Raw genomic sequence first — 23,946 nt, forward strand, 5'->3', positions numbered from 1 at the left:
ACCAAAAATCATGAACATCCATCAAGCCCATCTTGAGTTCTAGTATTTTCTCATTAATTATGCAAATGAGGTACTCATTTGCATAGTTGATATCTATTAATATTTCTCTCTTCCTCAGTTACATTTGTTACATGTTTGAGAGTCCTATCATGGAATTTGGCGGCTGTATAAACTTTCCTCATTAATTATGCAAATTAGATGCTGATTTGCATAATAAGTATCTAATCATGTACATCATCACTCAAGTTATCTACTGACCAAAAATCATGACCATCCATCAAGCCCTTCTTCAGTTATTCCCTTTCAAAGTCTGAAGCAAAACCTGCTCCTGCAGTTCCAAAAAAGCTGCTAGGTGGCCAAAACCTATACCACTAATTCTCTGTATGGTTAAATCAAGCCTCCTGTAACGACTCGCCGCCCTGTAACCGCCATGCTGCGGGGAGGGGACAGAAAGCCCCGAACAGCTGGAGTTTAGTGTTAGACAGACTAGGTTAATGATAAATGCTACAATTGCTTTGTTTTCCATAATAACTGTTAGGACTTAAATACATGTACTAGTATCATGATGACACCTTAACCATACAATGAATAGATCTCCTTTGTGTGACAAGCAATCATTGCTATCAAATTTAGTCATCAGATAATCATCAATGCAACACAATCAAGAATGTACATGGTCATCAAACTCAGCAGATGTCTGTTTCATGAATTCCTCTATTATGAATATTGCATGAAAACAACACTGATAACAGGTTAAGTATTGTAATAAGAGTTTAATTTTGTTTAATTATTTTTGGAATATGTGCCAATTACCAATCTAACAACACATCTTAATCGATTCAGGTAAAAAACTGAGGAATTTTGATAATTCAAACCAAACATATATAAGATATACAGAGTACAGGATACAGTCCCAGTGTACATTTTCCAGGCATCTCTCACCCAGATTTCATTTTGTAGATACAGCATCAACTTGTTAGACAACAAACATCAACTTATGTTTTCTTATATCACCATTACTCATCCTGGTGTAAAAGGTAGTGTAGTATCACAAACATCATAATGATACCTAATAACTAAAAAATTCTATACCTAATCCTAAGTCATATTTCTAAGTTAAAATGTGAAGCACCTGTTGTGATGCAAATGTATGTTATGGATCTTACCAATATTGAGGTCCTCATTAGCATAATTTATGGCTAGGTATGTTCAACTTTCCTAGAGGCATCTACATCTCAAATATGACATCCGTAGCTTTTACGGTAAGGGAATTACACGTTTCTGCATAAAGTATGCAAATGAGCTCCTCGTTAGCATAATTTATGGCCAGGTGTATTCACCTTTCCTAAAGGCATCTACATTTCAAATATCCATACCATGTAACATAAGGTACATATAACTTTCTACAATACCATTGGTTAAGAGCTACCACCCCACATCTACTTGGTTTTTGGCAGAAGAAAGAAGAAGAAGAAGGAAGAACAGGCAAGCAAAAACAGTATATTCCCCCTCCTGTGGAGGGGAATATAAGAGGGGAATATAAAAAGTTAACCACCTGTTGTGATACAAATGTCTGTTATGGATCTTACCTATATTGCAAAATTACTCATTCAAGTAACATTCCGGCTCCCTAGATTTCGGATTGCACCAATTGAAATGAGCCATAATCAATCTTACATCTTTGAAAAAGCACTGCTTAGTTGACCATGGTCTACATCCAGCCTAATACTGGCTTATTAGGTATAGACCAGCATGAATTGTGGTAAGGCAGGTGAATATGGAATGATGTTGCTGTGACAAAGTTTAAAACTGCATGCAATCTTTATTTGTCTCTTACTAATGTCATTCTGCCCTTTTCTGTCAGCTTTTCTATCTAAATCAATGATACATGATTCAACCAAATGTGGATTGCAAAAATCTTATTATTATTTTTTTTTTGCTGGAGATATCATGTACATTTGTATTGGGTAATTCATAGATCAAATACATAGATTTGCAATTGGCCTGGCATATTCTCCTACATAGAGCCACAGTCAGGCCCTGCACATGTGGATCAGCCTGTCAGCCTCCCTCTGACCAGATAAGTAGGCTGCATGCACAGTGGAGTGGTGCTGGCGATGGGTGGCCTCCCCTGCAAACTGTACCACAGGCTCCTGCAAAGTCAAGGCACTGGTTATAGATTTTCCTGTAAAGGGACTCATACATGTTAGTTGCAAGTCACTTCAAGTTTGTGAAAATGTGGGTACAATTTTTTTTAAATATTAAGGGTAATACTGAATCTATGGAGTTCACTTTTCATCTGTTATCCTGCTGTCATCCTATATCATTGGATTCAGGGATGCTCCTTATAACTACCATCTCTGCATGCACTCTTAATGTCCTAATTACCCAGCCACAATGTTTGGGATGGAAAAGCACTGAAATGAAAAGCCAAAGATACACACCCTTGTATGTTGGGAGTAGAGAGGTTCTGCTATTGTGTCAATATCTTCCCCACTTGCCCCAACAGCAATGAAAGAGTAGGAACCACAGGACAGGGGGTCACCACCCCACCTACTTCTCATCAGCCTCTGAGGGAGGGGGATGTCATCATTTCCTGAGGGGAAAATAGAAGCAATATGAACCTTGAAAGACATGGGTTTTTACATGGTTTCTTAGTCTCTCAGAGACACTTGGAAAGACATCTTCACACTAATTTTCAGAATGGAGCACTTTGCCATTTCATCTTTGAAATTCAAGTTTCTAATTCTAAAACAATTGTGATAGAAACAAAACTGAAACTGTACAAAGTTAATGCTTATTACAAAAAGAGTGCTCATTTGATGTTAATCCCAATACATATGTATGTACCAGTAAACCTCCTGAGAACTTGCACAATGGTGTGTGCAACCTCCTCCTCAGTCAGTGCCTCCATGTGCAGTGCCTCTTCCCCAGAAAGCCAGGCAAAGACAGTGTTGGGAGCCTTTGGGTCCACATAGAAGATGTACAACTTCTTGTACCACTCCTGGGGGCATCTAGGGTCTGTTTCATCTTCCTTGCAAACCTGAATATGAACAATAAAAAACAAAAGATCAGTCTCCTCTCCTGGCATTTTGATTTTAAAAAATGAATCAAGTTTAACTCTAAATGTCAGGGTAGATTAGATTGTGCCTCATCTCTTTAAAACAAATCTTGTAGTTATTATGTAATCTCCAGACAGTGATCATGAACAGGAGATGGAAGGATGCAATGAGACTGGCTGAAGTGCTGGACTTCTCTAACAGCCTCATGCATCGCACAACATGGGAGCCTCTAAGTAGATACATCTTTATCTATATATCTATTGTATTTTTTTAAATATATCAAAATATCAAATGATGTATCACCAGCTGGAATCCAGGACTGCCTGCCTCCCAGAAGGGTTTCTCAAACTCCAGGAAGATTTTGTCCACAACTCCAAAACCCATTTTTGCAATGGATCTGAGTTTCTTCTCCGGTAGTGGAGGCTGGAGGAATGTTGAAGCATGTTTCTTCAAAAACCCAAGAGGAACAGTTACAATAACATGGTCAGCTTTGAAGATCTCTCCATCTTCACAAACAATGCTAATGGCATGTTGTGAATGGCGTTCAGCACTGCTATTGTCAGCTACCATCTGATCCCACAGAACACATTTAACTTGTTTGTTAAACAACATACACTCAGGTGGAATGTCCTTGAGTAAGACATCCAACACTGTGTCATATCCATCAGGCAAGTTGATGTTACCCCCTGCAAAAGAAACATACTCGCCAAAAGCCTGAAGCCCAACTTCCTTCATGCTATGGCATCCAGTAGTGAAGGTCTCTTGCTTAAGGTGTTGCTTAAAGAGGTTCATCTTCAGCCTCTTGACATCATCATTGTCATAAGACAGGCCAAGTCTCTTAGGAAACTCTTGCTCAAGGTAGTTACCTGAAAATAAATTACTAAGATGAAAAATAAATCTACAAGAATCCAGCATCTTTGAAATGTTGTGTCTGCTATAAGAGACCCATCCTCTCTTTATGGCCCTCACCGGTCATATCAACTTGGTTATATTACACAAATGCATTATAACCTTAGATGGCACATTTTTTGCAGTACAACATCTCAACACTAAAGATTCATCCCTGGCAAACAACAGAGTTGATGCTAATATAAATGTCTTAATGAAAACTTACCAACTGATTCATCAGGATGCTGAGGGGTTTTCTTCTGAAGAAAGAAATCGCTACATTCTTCAATCAGTTCCTCGTACATCTCCAGGAACTCTTGCACAATCTCTCTGTCTATGACCTGGCCGCCGGGCAAAAAGGTGTCCCCTCGAAGCCTGTAACGATCGTTGAAGGTCTGGAGCCTAGCTGCATTCTTCAAAAGGTTGTGATCACATGCAAGTTTGTAGATAGGGTTACCTTCAGAACCATGGATCCAATTGGCACCAAGTTCGATGGTGTTTGGGCCTGTTTGGCAATGAAACAATGATATACATTACCCATACATATACAAATTGTATTGGAGAAAATGTTTCTTGATACATTTAACTTCAAGTAATTTAGAGCCACATTAATTACATTGTCTAAAGAGATAGCAACAAAAAATCGGTTGTTATTAGTTTAATCTGATATAATGTCTAATCCCTGTACCAGAAATGGAAAAAAGTAATGGTCTGGGGGCATGGCAACTGCTTAAAATATCTTTATTGGAGAGAGGTTAACTTTTTTTGGTGCGGGTTACTTTTACAGCTGTTTCAACTGGCATTGGCAATAAGCAACAATTGGAGTTAAAGTTAGGCGGGATCTCAGGTAAAGAGAAAGTGAATAATTTGAATGGTAGACCTCTGCAGATTTATTGTACTATTGATGTAATGAGGTTGAACCACCATCGAAAGAGCCCAGAATTACGGTCAGAAGTTCAATGACTTTGAAGATAATTTTTTGTGAAGATAATTTGAAAAGATGAAAATAGACCATTAAAGGGGTGCAATAGAATTGTCTCAACCAACTCTCGTTCAAAACCTAATGATCTCTATAGTGCCAGATCGTCCCACACCACCTTTGTAACCATGATGTTGGTAATAAGCATGAAGGGGGCGGGTCACCAAATTTTTGGAATTTCTACCTAAGCGTTGGGTCCATATCCGTCCACCTGCCCGGTCTCTCGCCTCAAGGATTTTCACATCCGTCCATCCAGCAGTCTTCAGCCTTTGAGCTGCAGAAATCCCGGCCATCCCCCCGCCTATGATGACAACTTTGGCCGTCCGAGTAACTTTTGGGAAGCCGTTACCAACTTTTGGACTTGCGGCAGCCATGATGTTTGTCAAAGGTCAGTAAACTTTAGGTCAAAGGTCAGTTCGAACTTGTCGTCTGCAGGAAATGGCGCCAAACTTGACGGGTGAAATTGTCGTCTGCTTCTGACAGAGAGAGATTCGCAGACAGCAACGCAGACTGAACGGTTTGCGCTTGATATGTTCATGATATAACGTTAGAGTAGACACCATCATCTTTCTGCCTTCCTAAGCGCCACGTTAATAGAACCAAAGAGTTTTAATACAGTTAATCTCCTTAGTATAACGTCTTTGTGTTACAACTTACATGTAACGCTCGCGTAGCTTTGACGTTACTAACACTAACAGTAATAGTAGTGTTAGATGTTTCGTTTTGCTAGCGAGGAGCAATTTCCAACAAATGCTTTGTTGATTTATTCAAAGGCCACTTGTCAGAGATGAAGAACTCAAATGTCAAGTATGCTCCAAGGTTTCAGCCAAAGTTCAAGGTACCATCAGCCCCCAGCAACCGTAGAAACCCAGTTAAGAAGGGAATAACTCCCACAAGAGGAGCAAGTAATGCAGCAAGTCCTGAACTTCCCGTGGTGAAACCACCAAATGGTACTGCCAATAGAAAGTCAAAGTCAAATGCAGACCCTCCAAAGGACGTGACCAGTAGGGTCAGCGCTAGGCACAGAAATGCAAGAGGACATAGGAGGAAAAACCAGCCGTTGACTGAAGCCTTACCTTCGATTGCAGAAAGGTTTGAATATTTAACGTTAATACTCATTACTCATCAGCTAGAAAGTTACTGTTATTCCATCTAGAAAGTCAAGGACTCTAAAGGGAGGCTTCATTAAATTGTCATGCTTCATAAATTTATTCATTGTAATTGATAAATAGATTTTATTGTAATTTATTATTCATTATAAAAATATCAGTATTTTCTTATTCTACTTATTACTTTTCTGAACTAATTACAAAACATTACTGTGTGCCACTGAACAGTCTGTTATCAAATCTATTTGTATGACATTATGAATTCAGTGGTCTGGCCTAGATGTTATTCATGTAAACCATATCTGTTAATATATCAACATATTTCAAACAGAATACTGAAATGTAGTTCCTTGCCTCTGTAATATTCCCAGTGATGAAGACAGGACAATAGAAGACATCTTACAGACTGCAGACATCACTGCTGAACAGGGTCAGTCTGTGGATGCAGGCATCGTCCCTTGGTCTATATTTGGGGATTCACAACCTGAAGATAGTCAGCCCAGAAAGAATCAAGATTTACCATCAAAGGTGTTTGAGTTTCCTGCTTCTCCAGGGAGAAAGAAGCAAAAGAGCAGGGGCAAAAAGGAAAGAGAGGTTAACATTCACCACCTTTACTGCTCCACAGGTTTCATATACATGTGACATAATGCTAAGACCCACATTGGCAATCACAGTGTTGCACTGCTCTGATCAAAATGACTTAAAAGTTGGCTTTTGTACTAATTGTTCTATTGATTGTTTGGAGCTTAGGAGTCAAATAAAGTTAGGAAGTTTGAATGCCGATGATCTGTTTCTTTTATAAAAAGTTTGCTTTGATTCTGATGTAAATTTGTTTTGCTTCAAACAGCGGAAAATTAAGTCTAACCTGCTGAGGACCATATTGAAGACTTGCAATGAAATCAAGAAGATCAAAGAAAGGAGGCAGAAACTACTTGGTGCTGAAAACAGTTGAGTCAGATGATACTACATCTTAAAATTTGCACATTGCAATGACATTCCCTTTTTTTTTCGCTTTCCCCATTACAACATGTATTTGTTTTAGATGATTGTGATGATTCAAAAATCATTGGTGTTATTCTAGAGAATGTGACACTTTACAACTTGTCTTCAGGAAATCAGGTGACCAGCTTTGTCCAATCTACCTCCATCCCTGTCACAGTCAGTACAGCAGCAAGGATTAGCATAAACAGCAAGGTAAAAACGTATCTTTGAAAAACTTTTACTATTTCTGATTAGACTATTTCTGATTCTACAAAACTCAAATATGATGTTGTCAATAATGACGGAGGATTTTTAAAAACACGTTTGATGTTAGATATCAGAAAGTCAGCAGGCTTGTTTGACTTTCCACATTTCAGTACCAGGTTGCCCCCAGCAGCAGTGTTGAAGAGGAGTCCTTTGGCATGACAAGTGTCAACCTGGGGAAGAAGCTGCAGACAGCTGTGACTGTGAGCCAAGCCTTCATGACAGAGGAGTAATATTGTAACTTATACCACGGATTGACTAAAGACTATGTATGCAGTGGTTCTGCTTATTTCAAAGCTTTAACCATTGAATATGTTTGGAGCAAAATGTAGCTGCCACTAGTTCATTCCATGAAAAATATTTACACTGAGCTGAAAGTCCAGCAAAGGTGTCAAGAGGTAAAGAAAGTTCTTGAGTCTACATTCAGTTTAAAATTAAGCAGTGTTTGGTTTACTGCTAGTTATTGTAACAGTTACTAAGCTTTGGAGAAGATGTGAAGTACTTTGATTGGCAGTTGGGGTAAATTACAAAATTTAGAACTTTTACTGAGGTCCAAAACTTGTTGCTGTTTTTATTGGGTGTTCACTCATGTGAATATGACTTAGTATTGCCTATAAGCTATATAAGAGTATAATCCTGGATGGTTGAGCCTGGACGTTGCCAAGTTAACTCAAAATAAGTCACATCACGACATCATTTATACTAGGTTTGACTGTTCCAGATTCTATCAACCAGATTGGGGGCTGTGATGTCACTTGCATGCATCTCCTTGGAAATATTCATTCTGCATACACTCACTTAAGACTATGGGACCTTTACCTGGTATACATTTACATTAAATCACTGCTCCTAATCTCTCTGCAAGATTTCTTCATATTTTGCTTGGTTAACCAATAGCTGTTACAAAGGAAACATGTAGAAATATCAAGCTAGAGTTCCACGACTTCATACAATACATGATATCCAAAATTACCGGCTGATTCAAGTACCACATTCCCATCATTTACCAATATGGCATTATAAAGCATTTTTTCATCAATCATTTAAATCTTCATGTCTTCATTTGCATAAATCATGGCCCAAAATTTGATATTTTTCACCACCCCGGACCTGTTGAAAATTTTGGACTTATTTTCTCGTTTTTCCATGACCACGGACCTTTGCGAAATGGCCCCAAATTTGAGGTGCCATGTAGGAAGTGACTGAGAGAGGGAACTAAAGCTAGGCTAAGAAGGCTGTCACCTGGGCTCAACAGGTGGTTGACACTTTTCTGTCTTTGATTCCCATTAACTAGTTCTTAAGTAAAAATTCAGTAAGTCCATACTCCAGTTGGTAAGTAAACAACTTTTATTTTCAGACTTAACAACTCAAAACTGATTACAATGGTGGAAATGGTTAAGCCCTAGCAAAAGATATATATTAAAAAGTTAAAACATGTACTGCATTACACTATATTTACATATCCCCCCATCAAAATGGTATAACAATTGGAATCACTGCCATTGCACAATACTCATCTTTACATATTTTGTCAAGCACAAATAGTCAGGAATCTACCCTTGAAAGCTATACTGCCTATAGCATAACAGCAAGCACAGACAAAAAGGTCAATGCATGAATTCCAACTCGAACCCTATCAAAAAGAGCAGATAGTGGACAGTTCAATGATTTTATAAAGTTTGCCTCCTTTTTCTCAAAACTTTCTTTATCTTTTGAATGTTTGAAAGTAAAAATCCAGTATCAAACATACTCCAGTAGAAAAGTAAAGCACTTTTATGAGCTGGTTGAAAAACATGACTTTTATTCACTGAACATTAGTTTTTTTAAATCATAAAAGGTATGACACACACATGTATAACTTTAATGTTGACTGCAAGTGATATTCTTCAAATATACTCAAGCAATCAGTCCACCTACTGTATTTCTGTATACTAAAAAGCTGCAATGAAAGCTAATGGAATTTATTTCACTTTAACACAAACATTGAAAAATAAGTTTCACCCATGTAATAATTGATTAAAAAAAGACATTTAACTGACTAATACCAAATGGACTTATCCGGAAACTCATACTACATGTTACATGTACATATTCTATATATTCACATTCTTCCCCATTTTTGATACTAGTAATCAATGGGAATCCACACAGCATTTGCACAATATTTCTTTTACAAAGATTTTGTCAAGCATGACAGCAATAGCAAGCATGATCTAGTACAGTTTCCATACACCGTACCAAATAGGGTCTGACAGATTTACATGAAGACATAAGAAGACAGAGGAAAGTTCTTTACTGATGTTCAGAGTTACTCTGGCGAAGAGGAATGCGGGATTTCCCTGGAGTCCCAGATTCACTGCTGACCACCTGCTTGGCCTTCCGCTTGTCCTTCTTTTGCCCTTTTACGTTCTCTTTTCCTCTCTAAGGGGGAAATATCAAGTCAAGGTGAATTTAAATTACATAGACACCCATCTTTGCAAGCCAATAGTGTGCTTGGTCTAAAATCAAATACGTAGTCTCAGACTTGGGGGTGATAAGTGCACTGTATGGAAGTGAGTATTTATTTAACTAACAAGGATAGTGCCCAGGCTAGACTCCTCTTGCTATGGACTGTTTTAGATAGAAATTGGACTTTTGTAACTTACTAAGTGTAAATTAGAAAACATGAAAACTGAGAACTGTACCATACCTTAAAGAATGGCATGGCTGCATGGTCAGGTACCACAGTCTCGGCAGTTTCTGGGAAGACATCAGACTGGCTGGAAATGGCTGTATCCTGAGAAGTTGTGCTTTCTGTGTCTGATGTTGGCTCAGGTTTGCTTTCCTCTGCCTGTACATATTGGAAACATTATTGCAACACCTTATAGAGTGCAGAAAATAGAGTGGATTGCATATGGATACGTGCATTACTCACCAGTATCACTACCAATTATATGCTGTCAATCAAACTATAACCCTAAAGAAAATACGTACTAATTTTATACACAAAACTTAATCAATGATCTCAAGAAGTCCTGGTAGCACTTTCTAATAATGTGTGAAGATAAAACTAACGTCAAATTCATCGTCAGAATCCTCGGGAAGGGGTTCATTTTCTCCAATCTCCATCATCTTGGCTGTCTCCTCAAGGCGGAACTTCTGAAGGAGCTCATCATGCGGATCCGTTTTGGACAGAACCTTGGGATAAGTCCACTCTTTCCTTTGCGGAGTGGTGCCTAGAGATAAAAAACAAACAAAATTATCATGTCAGACTCAGAGGGCTTTTCATGGACTACATAGTAAATGTTTGTTTACATTGATGCATGCAGGTTTTACTGGTACTTGCCAGTTTTGCTACTCTTGGCCACTGTCACATGCCACATGCATGAGTAGGTGTTTTTGTTAATTCACTTTCCTTAGAATATATTTTCAGTCAGTTTTATTTCAACATTTTCCAGTACTTCTGATTTATGTAGTGTAGTGGTAATGTTTGAGCTGTACATTCTGACCTGTAGGTATGTCCACCTTGATGTCCTTCGATAGAAAGTCGGACACTTCTGTACCACGTTGTTGCAGATCCTTTCTCGTCTGATTGGATGATGCCACAATCACATCAGAGTGGCCCATGAGCACTCCCTTCATGGTCTCCACATGGGCTGTGGTCTGGGTCAGTTGAGTACTGATGGTGTCTAAAAGGGCATCCTTGCTGGACTGCTGCTTTTCCATGATTTCCTGTCAGGAGATACAAGAAATAAACTTACCATTACTAATGGGCATTACAAAACAATTTTTCAGATGCCATTTCCCCCGATAAGAGCAGGTCACATCCTGGTTGCAGCTTCAAATACGTTTGCAAAAAATATCTTAAATGTTTCATGAGGGCCTGCATGGGGGGGTCTTGACAACGCTCTACGCTAAATTTGGAGGGCCGGCTACGTAATACGCTAAATTCAGAAAGCCTACCTACGCTCTACGCTGAATTCAGAAAAGCCTCCCTACGCTCTACGCTAAATTATGGAGTGGTCAGCAACGCTCTACGTAAAATTAAAACGGCCGATTACGCTCTACGTAAAAGGGCATGCAGGCCCTCTTTCATTACCCTGAAACATTTGGCTAGTGATTAGACAAACGCAAACACGGGTCAGTTGAAATCTGGAGACACCAAATTACATGTATCAGTATTTTTCCTGATCTCTCAGTAACCAATGTTTGTTTAAGTATATCTTTTAAGAGTAGCATACCTCAACAGCTTGTCCATGTTTGTTCTGTGTTTCCTCCACTGCCTGGACCTGTGTATCCACTCTGGTCAGAAGGTCTCTTTCATGTTCTTTCACCGACTGTACAAGAGATTTCAGCAACAGTTATTAAAAAAAATGTTAGCACAGCATTACATCAATGTTTTAACTTAAGACCCTCATTTACAATAAAACAGCGATTATATTGATCAGAGTGTTGTATTCTTAGTCAACCGTGCATGTTCAACAGAATACTTCAATCAAATATAAAACTGGTCCAATCATAATTATTGCTTTAAGATTGAAAATATGAATTGCCTATTACTTAGTATTAGACCCTACAGTGTTATTTGATGGTCTTGAATCTCTTTGATTACACAACATGCATAATTCAATTCAAGAACAGTAGAGTAGATACAGAAGAATTGAGCAATATCATAAGTGTGCCTTCAGTCAAAATTCACTCAGAGACAAAAGCCTGCAAACAAAGCTAAGTATTGAAATATCACACTACATGTACAGCCTGTACTGACACACCTTCTGTTGTTCCTGGACAAACACAGCTGTCTGGTCCTGGGCAGCTATCAGCTTCTCCTCACACCGCGCCCCCAGCTGCACATCCTGGGGACACAAGTTCAACACTGATGACAAAACATAACTTGACTCTGTCAATCTTTTGATCCCTCTACAAGTTATTAAGAGTATGGAAGATTTTCAAATGTAAACCACTTCAAATTCATGGTATATGAATACATCGCAGTAGTAGAAGAAACGATTTATTCACCTGTTCAAAATTTGTTGTTTGCTCTTCAAGGAAGTTTGTGGCTTCACTTGTAATGCCCGACATGTGCTGGTGCAGCTGCTCAGCTGTCTGGTTGATAGAACTGCAATGCAGAATGTAGTATAAAAGTATCACCAAGATATGAAACCAGAAAACCGTTTTACAAATGTTGAAAGTCTTATTTATGGCCTCCCTGGTCCTGTACAATTGTCTTGTTTCCATTCATAGATACAGTAGTATGACAATATTAGTACAGTAGCTGTAACTCAATCAAAACAAATTCAACAATACTATGTGTTGTTTTCATATTTCTGTGTGAAGAACCCAAATCAGTATGAAAACAGCAGCATAAGTACACATCCACATATCTTCATATACCTAGTCTTTCAAACTGTATCTTACCTGTGCACTGTTGTGGACAATGTGTCTGGTATCTGTCTTATGGATGTCAGGTCTGTCTTCATCTGAAAGGATAGAGAATCACAACAATGTTGACTGATAGGCTATGAGAATGATCTATAGCTATCTGAGTACAAGTGAGAGATAAGTTCAAGTTGTCTTGAAAAATATGCTGGAATTTTTATTGCAGCAGGCACATGTAACTGATGGCTGCACTGAGAGATGTGGAGACATGACCCAGGATAGAATTCCCACAAACCTCTTGAATAGCAGCTCACCACTATATTCTATGATGAAAGCCACCTAAGGGACAAGGTAAGGTTCTGTGGCCTAAGTACCTGCTCTGCCCGGCCGACTAAGCTTGCCTGCTGCCTCTTCATGCTTGCCTGGTGGGAGGCTAACAAAGCCTGCTGGGAAGCCAGCATCTTTTGAATCTGAACCTCAAAATCCTCTTGCATAACCTGTAGAAACAAAACAAAACATATACACTCACACAGGGCCAGGACAAAATGCATGTTGATGATTTGTCTGATGCACAGCTGGCCAATAATCCCATATACACTCACACAGGGCCAGGACAAAATGCATGTTGATGATTTGTCTGATGCACAGCTGGCCAATAATCCCTTCATTAACAGATTGGCATTGCAGAAAACACTTCTACGTCCAGTTTGAATCATAAAAATCCTGTTCTGAGACCAGGTAGTTTCTTGTCATATGTGAAATAAACTTCTTTGAATTTCCTTCCTTGGGCACATCCTAAAAAAACAGGATAAAATGTGAATTGTGGTCATAGTGCACAGCATTTGCAAGTGACTGACACACTTATTACCTGCACTTCTCTCTGTTGACTCTCTATGTTTTCAATACTCTGTATGGACCCCATCAGTTGGCTGTCCATCAGGGCCAGCTGCTCTTTGATATTCATCTCCATGGCTCTGATGTCTGTCTGTAGAGAGTCTGCTGAGGTTTTGATGGCCGCCTTCTGGGCTTCAACCTGCAAGATGGAGAGTAGAGCTTACCGTACAGTCTATCATACAGATTAGAGTACATTTTAGAGCTTACAGTTTAGAGCTGTATCATAGTAACTGATTCTCTACAAAAGTGGTGATGACAGAATTTATGTGGATGTTAAAGTTTTAGTCATCCAACAGAAGATTGAGTCTGGGTAAATATTGCCTTACGTGTCTGGCTAGATTCTCCTGAGTTCTGTGAAGATTTTTCTCCAGATCCTGCAGTAGATCCACAACACCAGGCAGCAGAGAGCCAGTCAGCAGGGACTGGATGGCAGATACTTCCTGCTCCTGTATATGACATAGATGTGGCTTCTTAGTACCAACTCACAATGTCAACAATATATATATTCATGATGGTACTAGTGTTGTTAGTAATCTATTACATACAAAATTGCAAACTACATGTGTTCCTAACCTAAGAGACAGTCCAGCAATAGTAACTTGAGCTGCTTATCTGAGTGTAGGCACAGCTCTGACAATAAAATCTTTCCTGGTCTGTAAAATGTAACTACAGTATATGCCAATTATTTGTATACCTTTTTTCTGTATATTTCGTCTTTCTGTATAGAATTCCAAAACACCAAACCATTTACCATTCACTCGATTGTAAAAACAATGCATATCTGTATAGCCCATAATCGTAAAGTTCGGGGTATTGTATAGAATCTTGTCCGATTTTATCGTAAAATGACCCACAACTACAGGCTAAATTTTGGATTTGAATTGTTGTTTCGGGAGTGGGGACGCCGTCTACCGTTCAACAATCACATTCTTGTTACTCGCTATTGTCATGCTTGCAAACAATCGATATCGGTACCTCTGACATACGGTGAACCTGTTTTTCAAGACTCAAGCGACGAAAGTGAACAAAAATACGAAAAGAAAAACACGATTTTTGTCGGAGCATTTGAGCCTCTACGCTGTATTTAGCCGCGATTTACAGTTATTTGTGGCCTTATTCGACGGAGAACCTATTCCTTACATTCTTTCCCCGTGAAAATCCTGCTTATGTAGCGTAGATGAATCGTATTTTACGTCGCGATTTCAGAAAAAAATAAAGCGACGAAGGTCTGGTGACGCTGGGCGGCCATCTTTGTTTACTCATTGATATGCATTTTTCTACGCGCTGATTGGTTTACGTCATAAAAACCTGTGCTCTGATTGGTTTACTGTAAGATTTCACGTGATCAACATGCGGCGGGAGTTTTTTTATTTGGCAGGAGTTTCCCACGCAGTTCGGGCTTATCTGAACAAAATGGATCGCGTATTTAATCCAATATGGTGACGTTAAGATCGACGAAAAGGTCGGATTGTACTTTGATTAAAATTTTGCAAAATAAAGTTGCGATATCGTTAGTGTAATTGTGTGTCTTGCCCAAAATCCAATTCGCCCCCCTCCCCTCCTTCGGGACGTCAATATCGCTAGTTCGGACGGTCGTATAGTTCGGGGAGTCGTATAATTTGCGCTGACAAATGGGCTATACAGATATGCGGAATCTACTGTATCATCTAACCTTATATTTGGAGACTGCAGCTTGAGTGTGTGCTGCCCAGTCCTTCCAGCTCTCCCTCTCTTGCTGCTGTGTTGTGGTGACGCCCACCAGTCCCTGCCTCAGAGTGTCCACCATCTGGGTCACATGACTGTTCAGGGTGTCCACGTCATGTGTCTGATTGGTCAGGCACTCTCCTGTAAATACATGGTACAAAGTAAATAATAACTTCTTCTATATATTACCTCCACATACAGAGGGGTTCCACATATTTGGAACTGAACTGCAATCATACAGATTAGAGTTTGCACAAACCTATCACTGGGTCCATGGGGGAAATGGCATTTATTTGTATATCCAACACATAAAAAGACCTTTGCAGTAACCAAAGAACACCAAGCTAAAAACAGTTCTACCATCAATAACAAAGGAACATTTAACTGTATGGGAGACTTTGCTAACCTAGATCTGACATGAGACTGGTGCATGTGTTCCACTGAGCGTTGGCGTTTTCCTCCACACGATGCTGCATCTCCGCCAGGCTGGCCTGGAACCTCTCCTGGAACTGGTCTTGGCAGGACTTATTGTGGGTCTCCACATCCTTCTTTCTGTCCAGCTTCTTGTGCAAACCTTCCACATCACCAAGACTGCTGTCTGCAGTGTCAAGCAACTGTAGAAAAATTAAAGGCAACTGTTGGGTTTGCATTTGCTTGAGGGTGTTTCTTAGCTTGTATCACTATGTTGTTTCACACTGTATCATTTGATTAGGTTCATTCTACCTCAGAAAACAAGAATCATTTACATATGGTTATGGGGGCAAGTTGTATTTTCGAGAAAGTCAGATTAAGAAAAAAATTTGCTGCTTGCATACAGCATCTGAAGATACAGATTCCTTAGGAGGATCAGCAGCTGTTCTTACCTGAGAAGCCTGGCCATACAGCTTTCCTTCAGTGGTAACATGCTGCTGCACCAAGTGGTCCTTCTCGTCCCGGTCTTGTTTTGTCTTGGCAAGGTTCTGGGGAAAAATGAGAAGGCATTTTTACAAAATGTCTGCATCATCCATATCACAGAATACAGCATTACACAGACTGACAGATGGTGTTTTATTTCATTGACATAAAATTGTTTTTATATCATGATAAATATTTTGATTCAGATAATAAGCTGTCATTTCAGATCCTTTGGCAAAGTCATCAAATTAACTTAATATCAAGTAGGAAGATTATCTTGGTCATAGTTTCACTTGCTCCTTTAGTTCTTCCAGAAGTTCTACGTATACTTCAGTTTATCCTAACCTCCTTGGTACGTTGAAGAGACTTGGAGGTCTTTTGGAGTGTTCTCTGGGTTGCCTCAAGCTGAGAACTTCTCTTTGCCAGTTCTGCATCCGTCTCTTTGAACAAGGTTTCAATCTACAGAAAAGAAGAAAATGATTGGTCTTAACAAGTCTCTAATAAAACTAAAGAAATCAGCTGTATTTGTCCTGGGTTCCATGCAGCCATAACTGTGTACATAACTGTAGCAGATCCCATACCTTGTGCATTGACCAGCCGACATGATTCTACCTTTTATAGCAAGGATATTGCATTTGGAGAAGTATGTTGCCAATCAAATACTTTTTGAAGTCATTCTGGCCCTGCTTACCTTATTGATCTCCTCCTGTAAAAAGGCAATTCTGTCTTCTTTTTCTTTAATCAAGTCCTGCTGAGATCTGATGGTTGTTTCCATGTTCCTGAAATATATCATAAGAAAAACAAATATTTATAGGAGAACAATGAAAATATGCTGTAATCTTCAGGCTAGGTGTTGACGGTCAGGATGGGGTATGAATACACTGGCACATGCATACATGCTTGCTTCCTTAAATTATCCTTTAAAGGCTTGAAATCTGTAAATCCAAAAAGTAATTTCTTAACACTATAACTGTTACAGTAAACTGAAAACCATTATTCTAACATTATCCAGACAATCACCAAAGCCAAGTAAGCATTCTCCATGAAGCCAAAGCAATAATTATCCAAATCAAACACAATCCAAAAGGATCCCCTAATAACATAGGCCAAGAGTTTTTGTTGCCAACAGAAGTCAGTATTAGCCATAGCATGTACCAGGCAATGTGCAATAACTAGTACATGTACTAGGAAGTACTACTAGGAAGGAACAACCTACGTGTAGTTCTCTGGAGACACAAAGATGCCATTCTTTTCACGGCATGCACCCAGGTCCCGCCGAAGTCGCTCAATCTCCTCTGTGTACTCCTGTATCATGGGGGAGACGGCAGAAACCAGATGGAGTAAAATGTAAACTGACGAGTTATGACCAACTGAAAAGAGTACCAGTGGGTTTTAAGGCTTGCTCTCAATGCAGAAACTGACAATTAAGAGTACTGTAAATGCAGAAATGTTTGTGGTGATTTTATATCGCAAAACTTTTGCCCACCTATGACTGTAGCTCTACTATTGTTTTGAACGCGAACTTAAAACCACCGCAAACACTCCATTTCCTCCCTGCGGCGAAATAAAAACCACGCGAACGTAAATGCATTTACAGTACAGATATGTAGAGGCAGTCCTGTAATTACCTTGATGAGGCATTTCTTGCTGAGTTTCTGGTTCACCTCTGGTCTGTTTGTGATGTTCTTGGCCCTGTGGGCATAGTCCAAGGTGCTCAAAGTTTCCTGTAAGTGAAGAATAAAAACTTGTGAGTTGAGGATATAACAGGCTTTGTATCCTAGCCTTGGGACATGTCACATTCTTGCACTTCCAGTTTCTAAAAAGGTCATGCTGGCACAAATGTGTATTGGGTTATGAGGGTTAGGAAATAGGACAAAGGGAATACTTTGGCTGAGATTCTCAACAATGAAAAAGTGCAGGAGGATCCTGCTCACCTCCACGTTGGATGATGCTGGAGAGATTGTTGCTATGATGGAAGTCTTGGTCCTGCCTCCCAGGGAGTCCTGTAGCAGCCTGGTCAGCTTACTCTCCCTGTATGGCACGTGGGGGGCGTGTTCCACCAGGGCTGTGATCACACGACCCAGGGTCAACAGGCTCTGGTTGATGTTTCCTGCCCAGGGGAAGAACAAATTTGAACATGGTCCAACTGTGATTAAACAGTCACGCAACAGTGATGATGTTTGAATTGATCATTGGAGTTTTGGACATATCTCTGAATATGTCTAACAAAGATGTAGTGGGAAGGATGCCATGCATTAACGTTCTAGTGTATGTGGTCCAAATGCTTAGGCTACAATTATCCGTACTAACCTGCCTCTCGGGCCCGCTGGTTCACAGCACCAGACCTTCCAATGTTCTCACTCCCAGCCAGATCCACCTGAGTCAATAAGCAAGATGTCATGATCAGCTAACCCTCACACACCTTTTAGGTATTAACAGATTCTGATAAAAGTTTCATCATACAGAAGTTCCTGTACACTGCTTTCAGATTGAAATTATTCAGGATCCTCCAAATAATGCAGTTTATCAAGTCTGTTGAATCATTTATTTGTTAGCTAAGTATTGATACACAAAAGCAGTTGTATCATCCGGACTTCTTACTACTGCACCTAAGTGGTCTAAAGGCAGTGCATCTTAAACGTTAAAAATCCTCCATCGTATATTGAACCTTCTACACCTTTTTCAAAACTTTCATGACAGTCCTAAATGGAAATGACAACACACCAAGTTGAGTTTTCCAATCTTCAGCAGCTCCTCTCCATCCATGTTGGTCTCCTTGATGTGAACAGTGATCATGAAGACACTGTGTGATCGGCTGGAGTGGGCATTCATGAGAGTAGCTGCTGTTTGGCGCTTGGCAGACCCTTGCTCCAAAATGGAGTATACCTCGTCTTTGTTATGGACGCGAACCTCTTCAAGGTTCTTGATCACCACAGAACCCTGGAGGGAAAAGAGGCACATGTAATAAGAGAAACTTCAGTGGTGGCAATGTTATATATAGGGAAGTCCTTGATTCCACATGAATACATGGAAATTGCCAACACCCACCATTGTATCAAAATTCCATAGGAAAAGTATGCCTACTACGCATGCATACTTTCCCTGCACCTATACAATTTTTGATAGTGGCTCCCTCCTTTTCACTCAATACATCCTCTTTCCTGATCATTCCCAAAATTTCATTGCTTTTTTGTGCATGTAGTACCATTACCTTTCTTGAGGTGTCCTCGTACAGGCTCGTCAGCTTTGGTGGGGTCTCTCCAGGACCCAGGAGATCGAACAGCTCCTCGTTATAGAGCTCAATAAATGAGACTTTCACTGAAAACTCATCTACTGCCTGACCAGAAAAAGACAAAAATGAAGTTAGATACTGCCTAGTATCTGTTAGAATCTAATGAGATATTGTAGCCTTGATAAATGATGAGAAAATGACTTGATGAGTGAGAAATTATCCAAGCTATTTTCACTATCGTTTAAAACTGGATATCCCTAAACTTACCTGTCCACTCAGTTTATCAAAAATCTGGTGCAGCGTGCGAGGAATGACTCCTGCCAGAGGGTCCTGGAACAAACAAGAAAGGAATTCATGACTGAAAAATTCACAGTCTGCTTTCATTCCTTTGATACTGCTGAAAGTAAGGTTTTATGGTCAAGGAAAAATTCAAACAGAGTCAACTTGAAAAAAAAGATGCTTGATCTGAAGAAGTCATTTCTGACATCAAAACTGACCTTGTCCCATGCAATGCTAGGGTCAGGTGACCTTTCACCCTCCATCGTATAAGTCTTCCCTGAACCAGTCTGGCCATACCTGTTCATGGAAAAACATCACATTTCTACTGAAAGGTTGTTTTAATTGACAAAATGATGTTTCAAGACAAAAAATATTTAAACCATGCCTCGAGTACTAATTACAGGTAACCCGGACTCTGCAAATTCAGTCAAGTTTGCTGCACTAAAAATGTGTGGCATGGCAAAAATCAAAAGTTTGTGGCTTCGAGTTTGAAATTGAGTTACCAGGGGTGGGAGCCCAACTATTATTATAATGCAATTATGTGCAGTGTGATACTTTTGCCGTGGAGAGGTCACCTCAAAAACTTAAAACATAAATCTACTGTGAATATTTCACTTACAGTATTTCACTTACAGTATTGAACAGCGAGTAAGAAGTCAAAAAAAATCATAAGAATTTCAACAAAGACATCTCTTTCAATCTTTCTTATTATCTTCATCTGTATTTCCTTGGGTATGGAGTACAAAATAAACAACCTTCTAGGGTTGTGTATACCTATGAGTCATACAGTAAATTGTTGTGAAGACTTACGCAAACACGGTACAGTTGTAGCCCTCCAGAACTTCATCCAGTAGGGGCATGACAACCTCTTTGTAAACATCAACTTGTTTACTGTTGGGGTTGAAAGCCTGTAAAAGTCAACAGTTGTAGATGTGATATACAAGTAAAATTTGTTATATGTACATCAATCATATGTCCTTGCAGGATTGCTTGAGCAGCGCTCGTGAGTGCGACTCGCATACAACATGTATCAACCAGTTTTTTGAGAATGCGACTAGATTTAAAATCACGGTCGCACGGTGCGACTATCAAAAATTAAGACCTGCACCTAGATAATAGGTCAGGGCTCGAAATAGTGGGTGCATGTGCACCCAGTGCACCCAAAATTGGAGCTGTGCACCTAATTTTTGACTCTAGGTGCACTGGTGCACCTATATATTTTTGTAGCCTATAGGGTTAAGGTACTATTGTACACTAATATACAGAATGTTCTTGAAATGTAAGTATAAAAAACAGCATGATAACTTTTTGCTGTACTTTATTTAATGTATTATTTGTTTGAAATTTTCAAGTTAGCTATAGAATTACAGATTAAAGTTCTTAAGAGAGGAAGCAGCGTTAAACTTTGTATCTGGTGCACCCAAAATTCTTTCTGTGCACCCAATTTTTTGAGTTGGGTGCACCAGTGCACCTATTCCCAAAGATGAATTTCGAGCCCTGTAGGTGCAGAACTAAGCGGTAAGCTGAAAAATAAACATTAGGTATTCAAACGCTACCGCGAAAATCGCCGGTGAATTTTCCATCTTGTTCCCACACCCGCGGTACAAAAAATGTCCGTTCCAAGTAGGTATTCCAACGACGCTACCGCTAACTACCGCATGGCGATTGGTAAATTTTCTACCATCTTCCTACATCCGCGATACAAAAACTATTCGTTTCTACAGGCAAAGTCACCCATGAAAATAAAGAATATAACTTTCTCTTTCTTGTGATGTGTTTGTTTATCTTGTAAAATTTTTCAAACGCCAGAAATTTGCCGATGAAAACGGCACGGCGTAGCGCGCGCGGCCGTGATTTAAAACATGCCCAATTTCACTTCCGCCTAGCCTGCGTCTTAGACCGCAGCAGAATGAGCCGATTACGAGCTTTAAATTGGTACCTGGAACAAAGGGAAAATTTATTTTTTGAGCATTAAAATTCGATTGTAACGAACTCTTTAATTATAAAAATTACCACCTTAATTTTTCTTCTTCTTGTTCTTGGTGTCAAAATGACGGCAAGAAACAGGGCTACGTTTGATGTAATCGACATGTTTATATCATGCACGCCGGCGAGGCGGCAAGCTCCTTTTCCCGATGGAGGTGGCCCTGTGATTGGATGGTCGCGCCGCGCGGTCCTGACGCGCGAAATTTGGACTAGATATTTGACTGGGCTGGCACAAACAGATCATTTTTGATACTATTGAGCAAGAATTTCAACGTTAGAATATTAAAGCATTTTTGATTGTTTGTAGACAGAGGGTGGGGGTGAAAAAAATGCCAGTAAAAATGTTTTTAGGGTTGAACTTAATGCCAGCAGTGAAGTTTAAAATCATGGAATGGGACTTAATTTGTTTTGGTCATGAAACCAATAGCCAAGTAATAGAGTTATCTATTTATTTATCATTCAAGGTTATGTGAATCATTGCTTGCCTTGTTCCAAGTAAAAAATACCATTGTGTATTTTTCAACTTGTTGAACTTGAGGCACCGTGGCCCCCGGATAGGGGCCAGCCGGGGAACCTATGCCCAATTTTTTTCCGAAAATCCCAATACATCACTCGAGCTTATGCAATTTTTAATGTCATTGCAAATGGTCATGTGAATAATTGCTTGCCTTGTTCCAAGTTGAAAATACCATTGTGTATTTTTCTACTTGTTGAACTTGAGGCACCGTGGCCCCCGGATAGGGGCCAGCCGGGGAACCTATGCCCAATTTTTCTAAAAATCCCTCTACACCGGTATCATTCTTGCCCAAGAACTAACTAAATTATATACCACACTTTGCTAGTTGTTCTGCACCATATAGGCTATATTTTTTATGATCTATTCAAATACATTATTCCAGGTTGTTAACATTGATTAATAGGAGTATTACTTGGTATGGCCAAGACTTTTCTTGTTCTTCCAACTTTTTGTAGTGGTGCTCCTAGATTTTTGCTGGTGCTCCTAACTTTTTGCTCCTAGGCCTAAAAGTTAGTCTGGAGCCCTGTTGAGTTATATTTGACTACAGATTTAGTATCTACGGGGGATACGCAGACTCCAGCCTTGCTTGACTTGTCTAGTATCATGTCTATCTGCTTGGGAACATGCATGATGAATTGCCACGGACATAGTAGTGTTGAAATGTCTACTGGAGTCTTTTGATGAGACATTGAAATTTAGATACTGTACATACACTATGATACAGCACAAGTTCACAGTTTCAAAACAATTTTAGACATTTCATGGATTAGAGGATACCTACTAGTACTAGTAACGGTATCATTACCCTAACCAGTTTGACTGCAGAACTATTAGAAGCCTAGCAACAAAACAATGATTTGCACAAAGAAAACTTATACACCAATTGTACATAAATTGATTGACGACAAAACATTCTGGTACCACATGAGTCATGACATATGTCAAAGAAAAACAAACATACAAACCCTGTCAAATGAGAACTTCTTGGTGCTGTGACCACCAAATCCAGGTTCTTTTGTGGACACAGACACCTCCTTGTTGTTCTTGACGTCTACTATGCTGTGTGAACCTTTACTCTTCTCACTCTGGTTCAACGGTCTATAAAATGCATACAAGCAAATCAAATTATGCTTAATTTCAGAAGATAACATAATTAATTTTTTTATTTATTTTCAACTGCAACTTAAAAAACAAATTGAACTCTACAACAGAAGAAAATTGAAAAGACAACTGACATCAAGTAATATAGCTATGGTAAACAACTTTGCTCTCAATATTTCACAGAAAATCCGACAACACATCATGATCATGGAAAAAATTCATCTTGCTGCAGAACCAAAACTACAACAGTTGAACCAGCGCGCAGCGGAAGGAAAAAAGTAGTGGCAATACAGCAATAGCCGGCGTTTTTTCAGGCGGGAATGGTCCTGCAATGGAAATGACACCTGAACCACTGTTATGTCCGTACCTGACTCGAACCATGACTTGGATGTGCGATTCCCGAGGTGCGCCGTTGCTGCTGCCTCCACTTGCTGATTTCTGTCTGATACTCGCCATTTTCTTCTGTCTTTCCGGCAGACTACGAAAAGGAGAGGACTTTCAGCGAGGTCTCCTCACTTCAGCTAGCCACCACGTAAAACGCTTGCTAATTCGCTAGATTTCCAGGCAAGAGGTAAAAGGAAGGATCTTGAATCACATTCAATGTGCAAATCTGTCTGCAAGACACGAAGCTCTGAGCCGAGGAGTCTTCAAATGTTGAATCTGGCCGTTGAAGCTAGTGAGAAAATTTAAATCCCCCG

The 23,946-nt window shown here is 39.6% G+C and overlaps 3 protein-coding genes across 4 annotated transcripts; 1 reads left to right on the forward strand and 2 right to left on the reverse strand.

Annotated features, from left to right (window-relative positions):
* Positions 1-1,802: 1,802 nt before the first annotated feature.
* On the reverse strand, positions 1,803-5,326 carry LOC136430312 (peroxisomal N(1)-acetyl-spermine/spermidine oxidase-like). The gene is made up of 6 exons (XM_066420804.1): positions 5,114-5,326; positions 4,177-4,455; positions 3,366-3,928; positions 2,851-3,043; positions 2,445-2,596; positions 1,803-2,153 (listed from the first exon to the last, which is right to left on the reverse strand). The coding sequence occupies exons 1-6, from the start codon at positions 5,301-5,303 to the stop codon at positions 2,034-2,036; spliced, it is 1,497 nt and encodes a 498-aa protein (XP_066276901.1). The 5' UTR covers positions 5,304-5,326; the 3' UTR covers positions 1,803-2,033.
* A 13-nt stretch (positions 5,327-5,339) lies between these two features.
* On the forward strand, positions 5,340-8,140 carry LOC136430317 (uncharacterized). Of its 2 annotated transcripts, none has more exons than XM_066420818.1 (6): positions 5,340-5,446; positions 5,703-6,021; positions 6,410-6,632; positions 6,886-6,985; positions 7,150-7,232; positions 7,397-8,140. In XM_066420818.1, the coding sequence occupies exons 2-6, from the start codon at positions 5,717-5,719 to the stop codon at positions 7,514-7,516; spliced, it is 831 nt and encodes a 276-aa protein (XP_066276915.1). In that variant the 5' UTR covers positions 5,340-5,446; positions 5,703-5,716; the 3' UTR covers positions 7,517-8,140. The 2 variants fall into 2 exon arrangements, with proteins under 2 accessions (XP_066276915.1, XP_066276916.1); XM_066420819.1 differs by having other exon boundaries at positions 6,410-6,566.
* Positions 8,141-8,612: 472 nt separating this feature from the next.
* LOC136430307 (kinesin-like protein KIF11) lies at positions 8,613-23,923 on the reverse strand. Its single transcript, XM_066420793.1, has 27 exons — positions 23,616-23,923; positions 23,113-23,245; positions 20,455-20,552; positions 19,863-19,941; positions 19,633-19,695; positions 19,345-19,470; positions 18,858-19,073; positions 18,444-18,510; positions 18,068-18,243; positions 17,762-17,857; positions 17,350-17,438; positions 16,825-16,912; positions 16,479-16,592; positions 16,103-16,198; positions 15,646-15,853; positions 15,208-15,380; positions 13,862-13,981; positions 13,510-13,674; positions 13,016-13,138; positions 12,681-12,742; positions 12,282-12,381; positions 12,035-12,118; positions 11,504-11,599; positions 10,772-10,994; positions 10,338-10,498; positions 9,973-10,113; positions 8,613-9,704 (listed from the first exon to the last, which is right to left on the reverse strand). The coding sequence occupies exons 1-27, from the start codon at positions 23,702-23,704 to the stop codon at positions 9,576-9,578; spliced, it is 3,315 nt and encodes a 1,104-aa protein (XP_066276890.1). The 5' UTR covers positions 23,705-23,923; the 3' UTR covers positions 8,613-9,575.
* Between the last annotated feature and the right edge of the window lie 23 nt (positions 23,924-23,946).

This window comes from Branchiostoma lanceolatum, chromosome 3 (assembly GCF_035083965.1).
Source record: "Branchiostoma lanceolatum isolate klBraLanc5 chromosome 3, klBraLanc5.hap2, whole genome shotgun sequence".
In the NCBI taxonomy this organism is placed as follows: domain Eukaryota; kingdom Metazoa; phylum Chordata; class Leptocardii; order Amphioxiformes; family Branchiostomatidae; genus Branchiostoma; species Branchiostoma lanceolatum.

Excerpts from the sequence above, each read along its gene's own strand:
- LOC136430312 (XM_066420804.1), bottom strand. The coding sequence starts at position 5,303 with ATGGCTGCCGCAAGTCCAAAAGTTGGTAACGGCTTCCCAAAAGTTACT. Across the intron at positions 3,929-4,176 it reads GCATCCTGATGAATCAGTTG|GTAACTACCTTGAGCAAGAG; the intron begins GTAAGTTTTCAT and ends ATTTATTTTCAG. Across the intron at positions 2,597-2,850 it reads AGTTCTCAGGAGGTTTACTG|GAAATGATGACATCCCCCTC; the intron begins GTACATACATAT and ends TTTTCCCCTCAG.
- LOC136430317 (XM_066420818.1), top strand. The coding sequence starts at position 5,717 with ATGAAGAACTCAAATGTCAAGTATGCTCCAAGGTTTCAGCCAAAGTTC. Across the intron at positions 6,986-7,149 it reads ACTACTTGGTGCTGAAAACA|GAAATCAGGTGACCAGCTTT; the intron begins GTTGAGTCAGAT and ends ACTTGTCTTCAG. Across the intron at positions 7,233-7,396 it reads GGATTAGCATAAACAGCAAG|TACCAGGTTGCCCCCAGCAG; the intron begins GTAAAAACGTAT and ends TCCACATTTCAG.
- LOC136430307 (XM_066420793.1), bottom strand. The coding sequence starts at position 23,704 with ATGGCGAGTATCAGACAGAAATCAGCAAGTGGAGGCAGCAGCAACGGC. Across the intron at positions 23,246-23,615 it reads CAAGTCATGGTTCGAGTCAG|ACCGTTGAACCAGAGTGAGA; the intron begins GTACGGACATAA and ends TGCATTTTATAG. Across the intron at positions 12,743-13,015 it reads TAGTCGGCCGGGCAGAGCAG|ATGAAGACAGACCTGACATC; the intron begins GTACTTAGGCCA and ends CTATCCTTTCAG.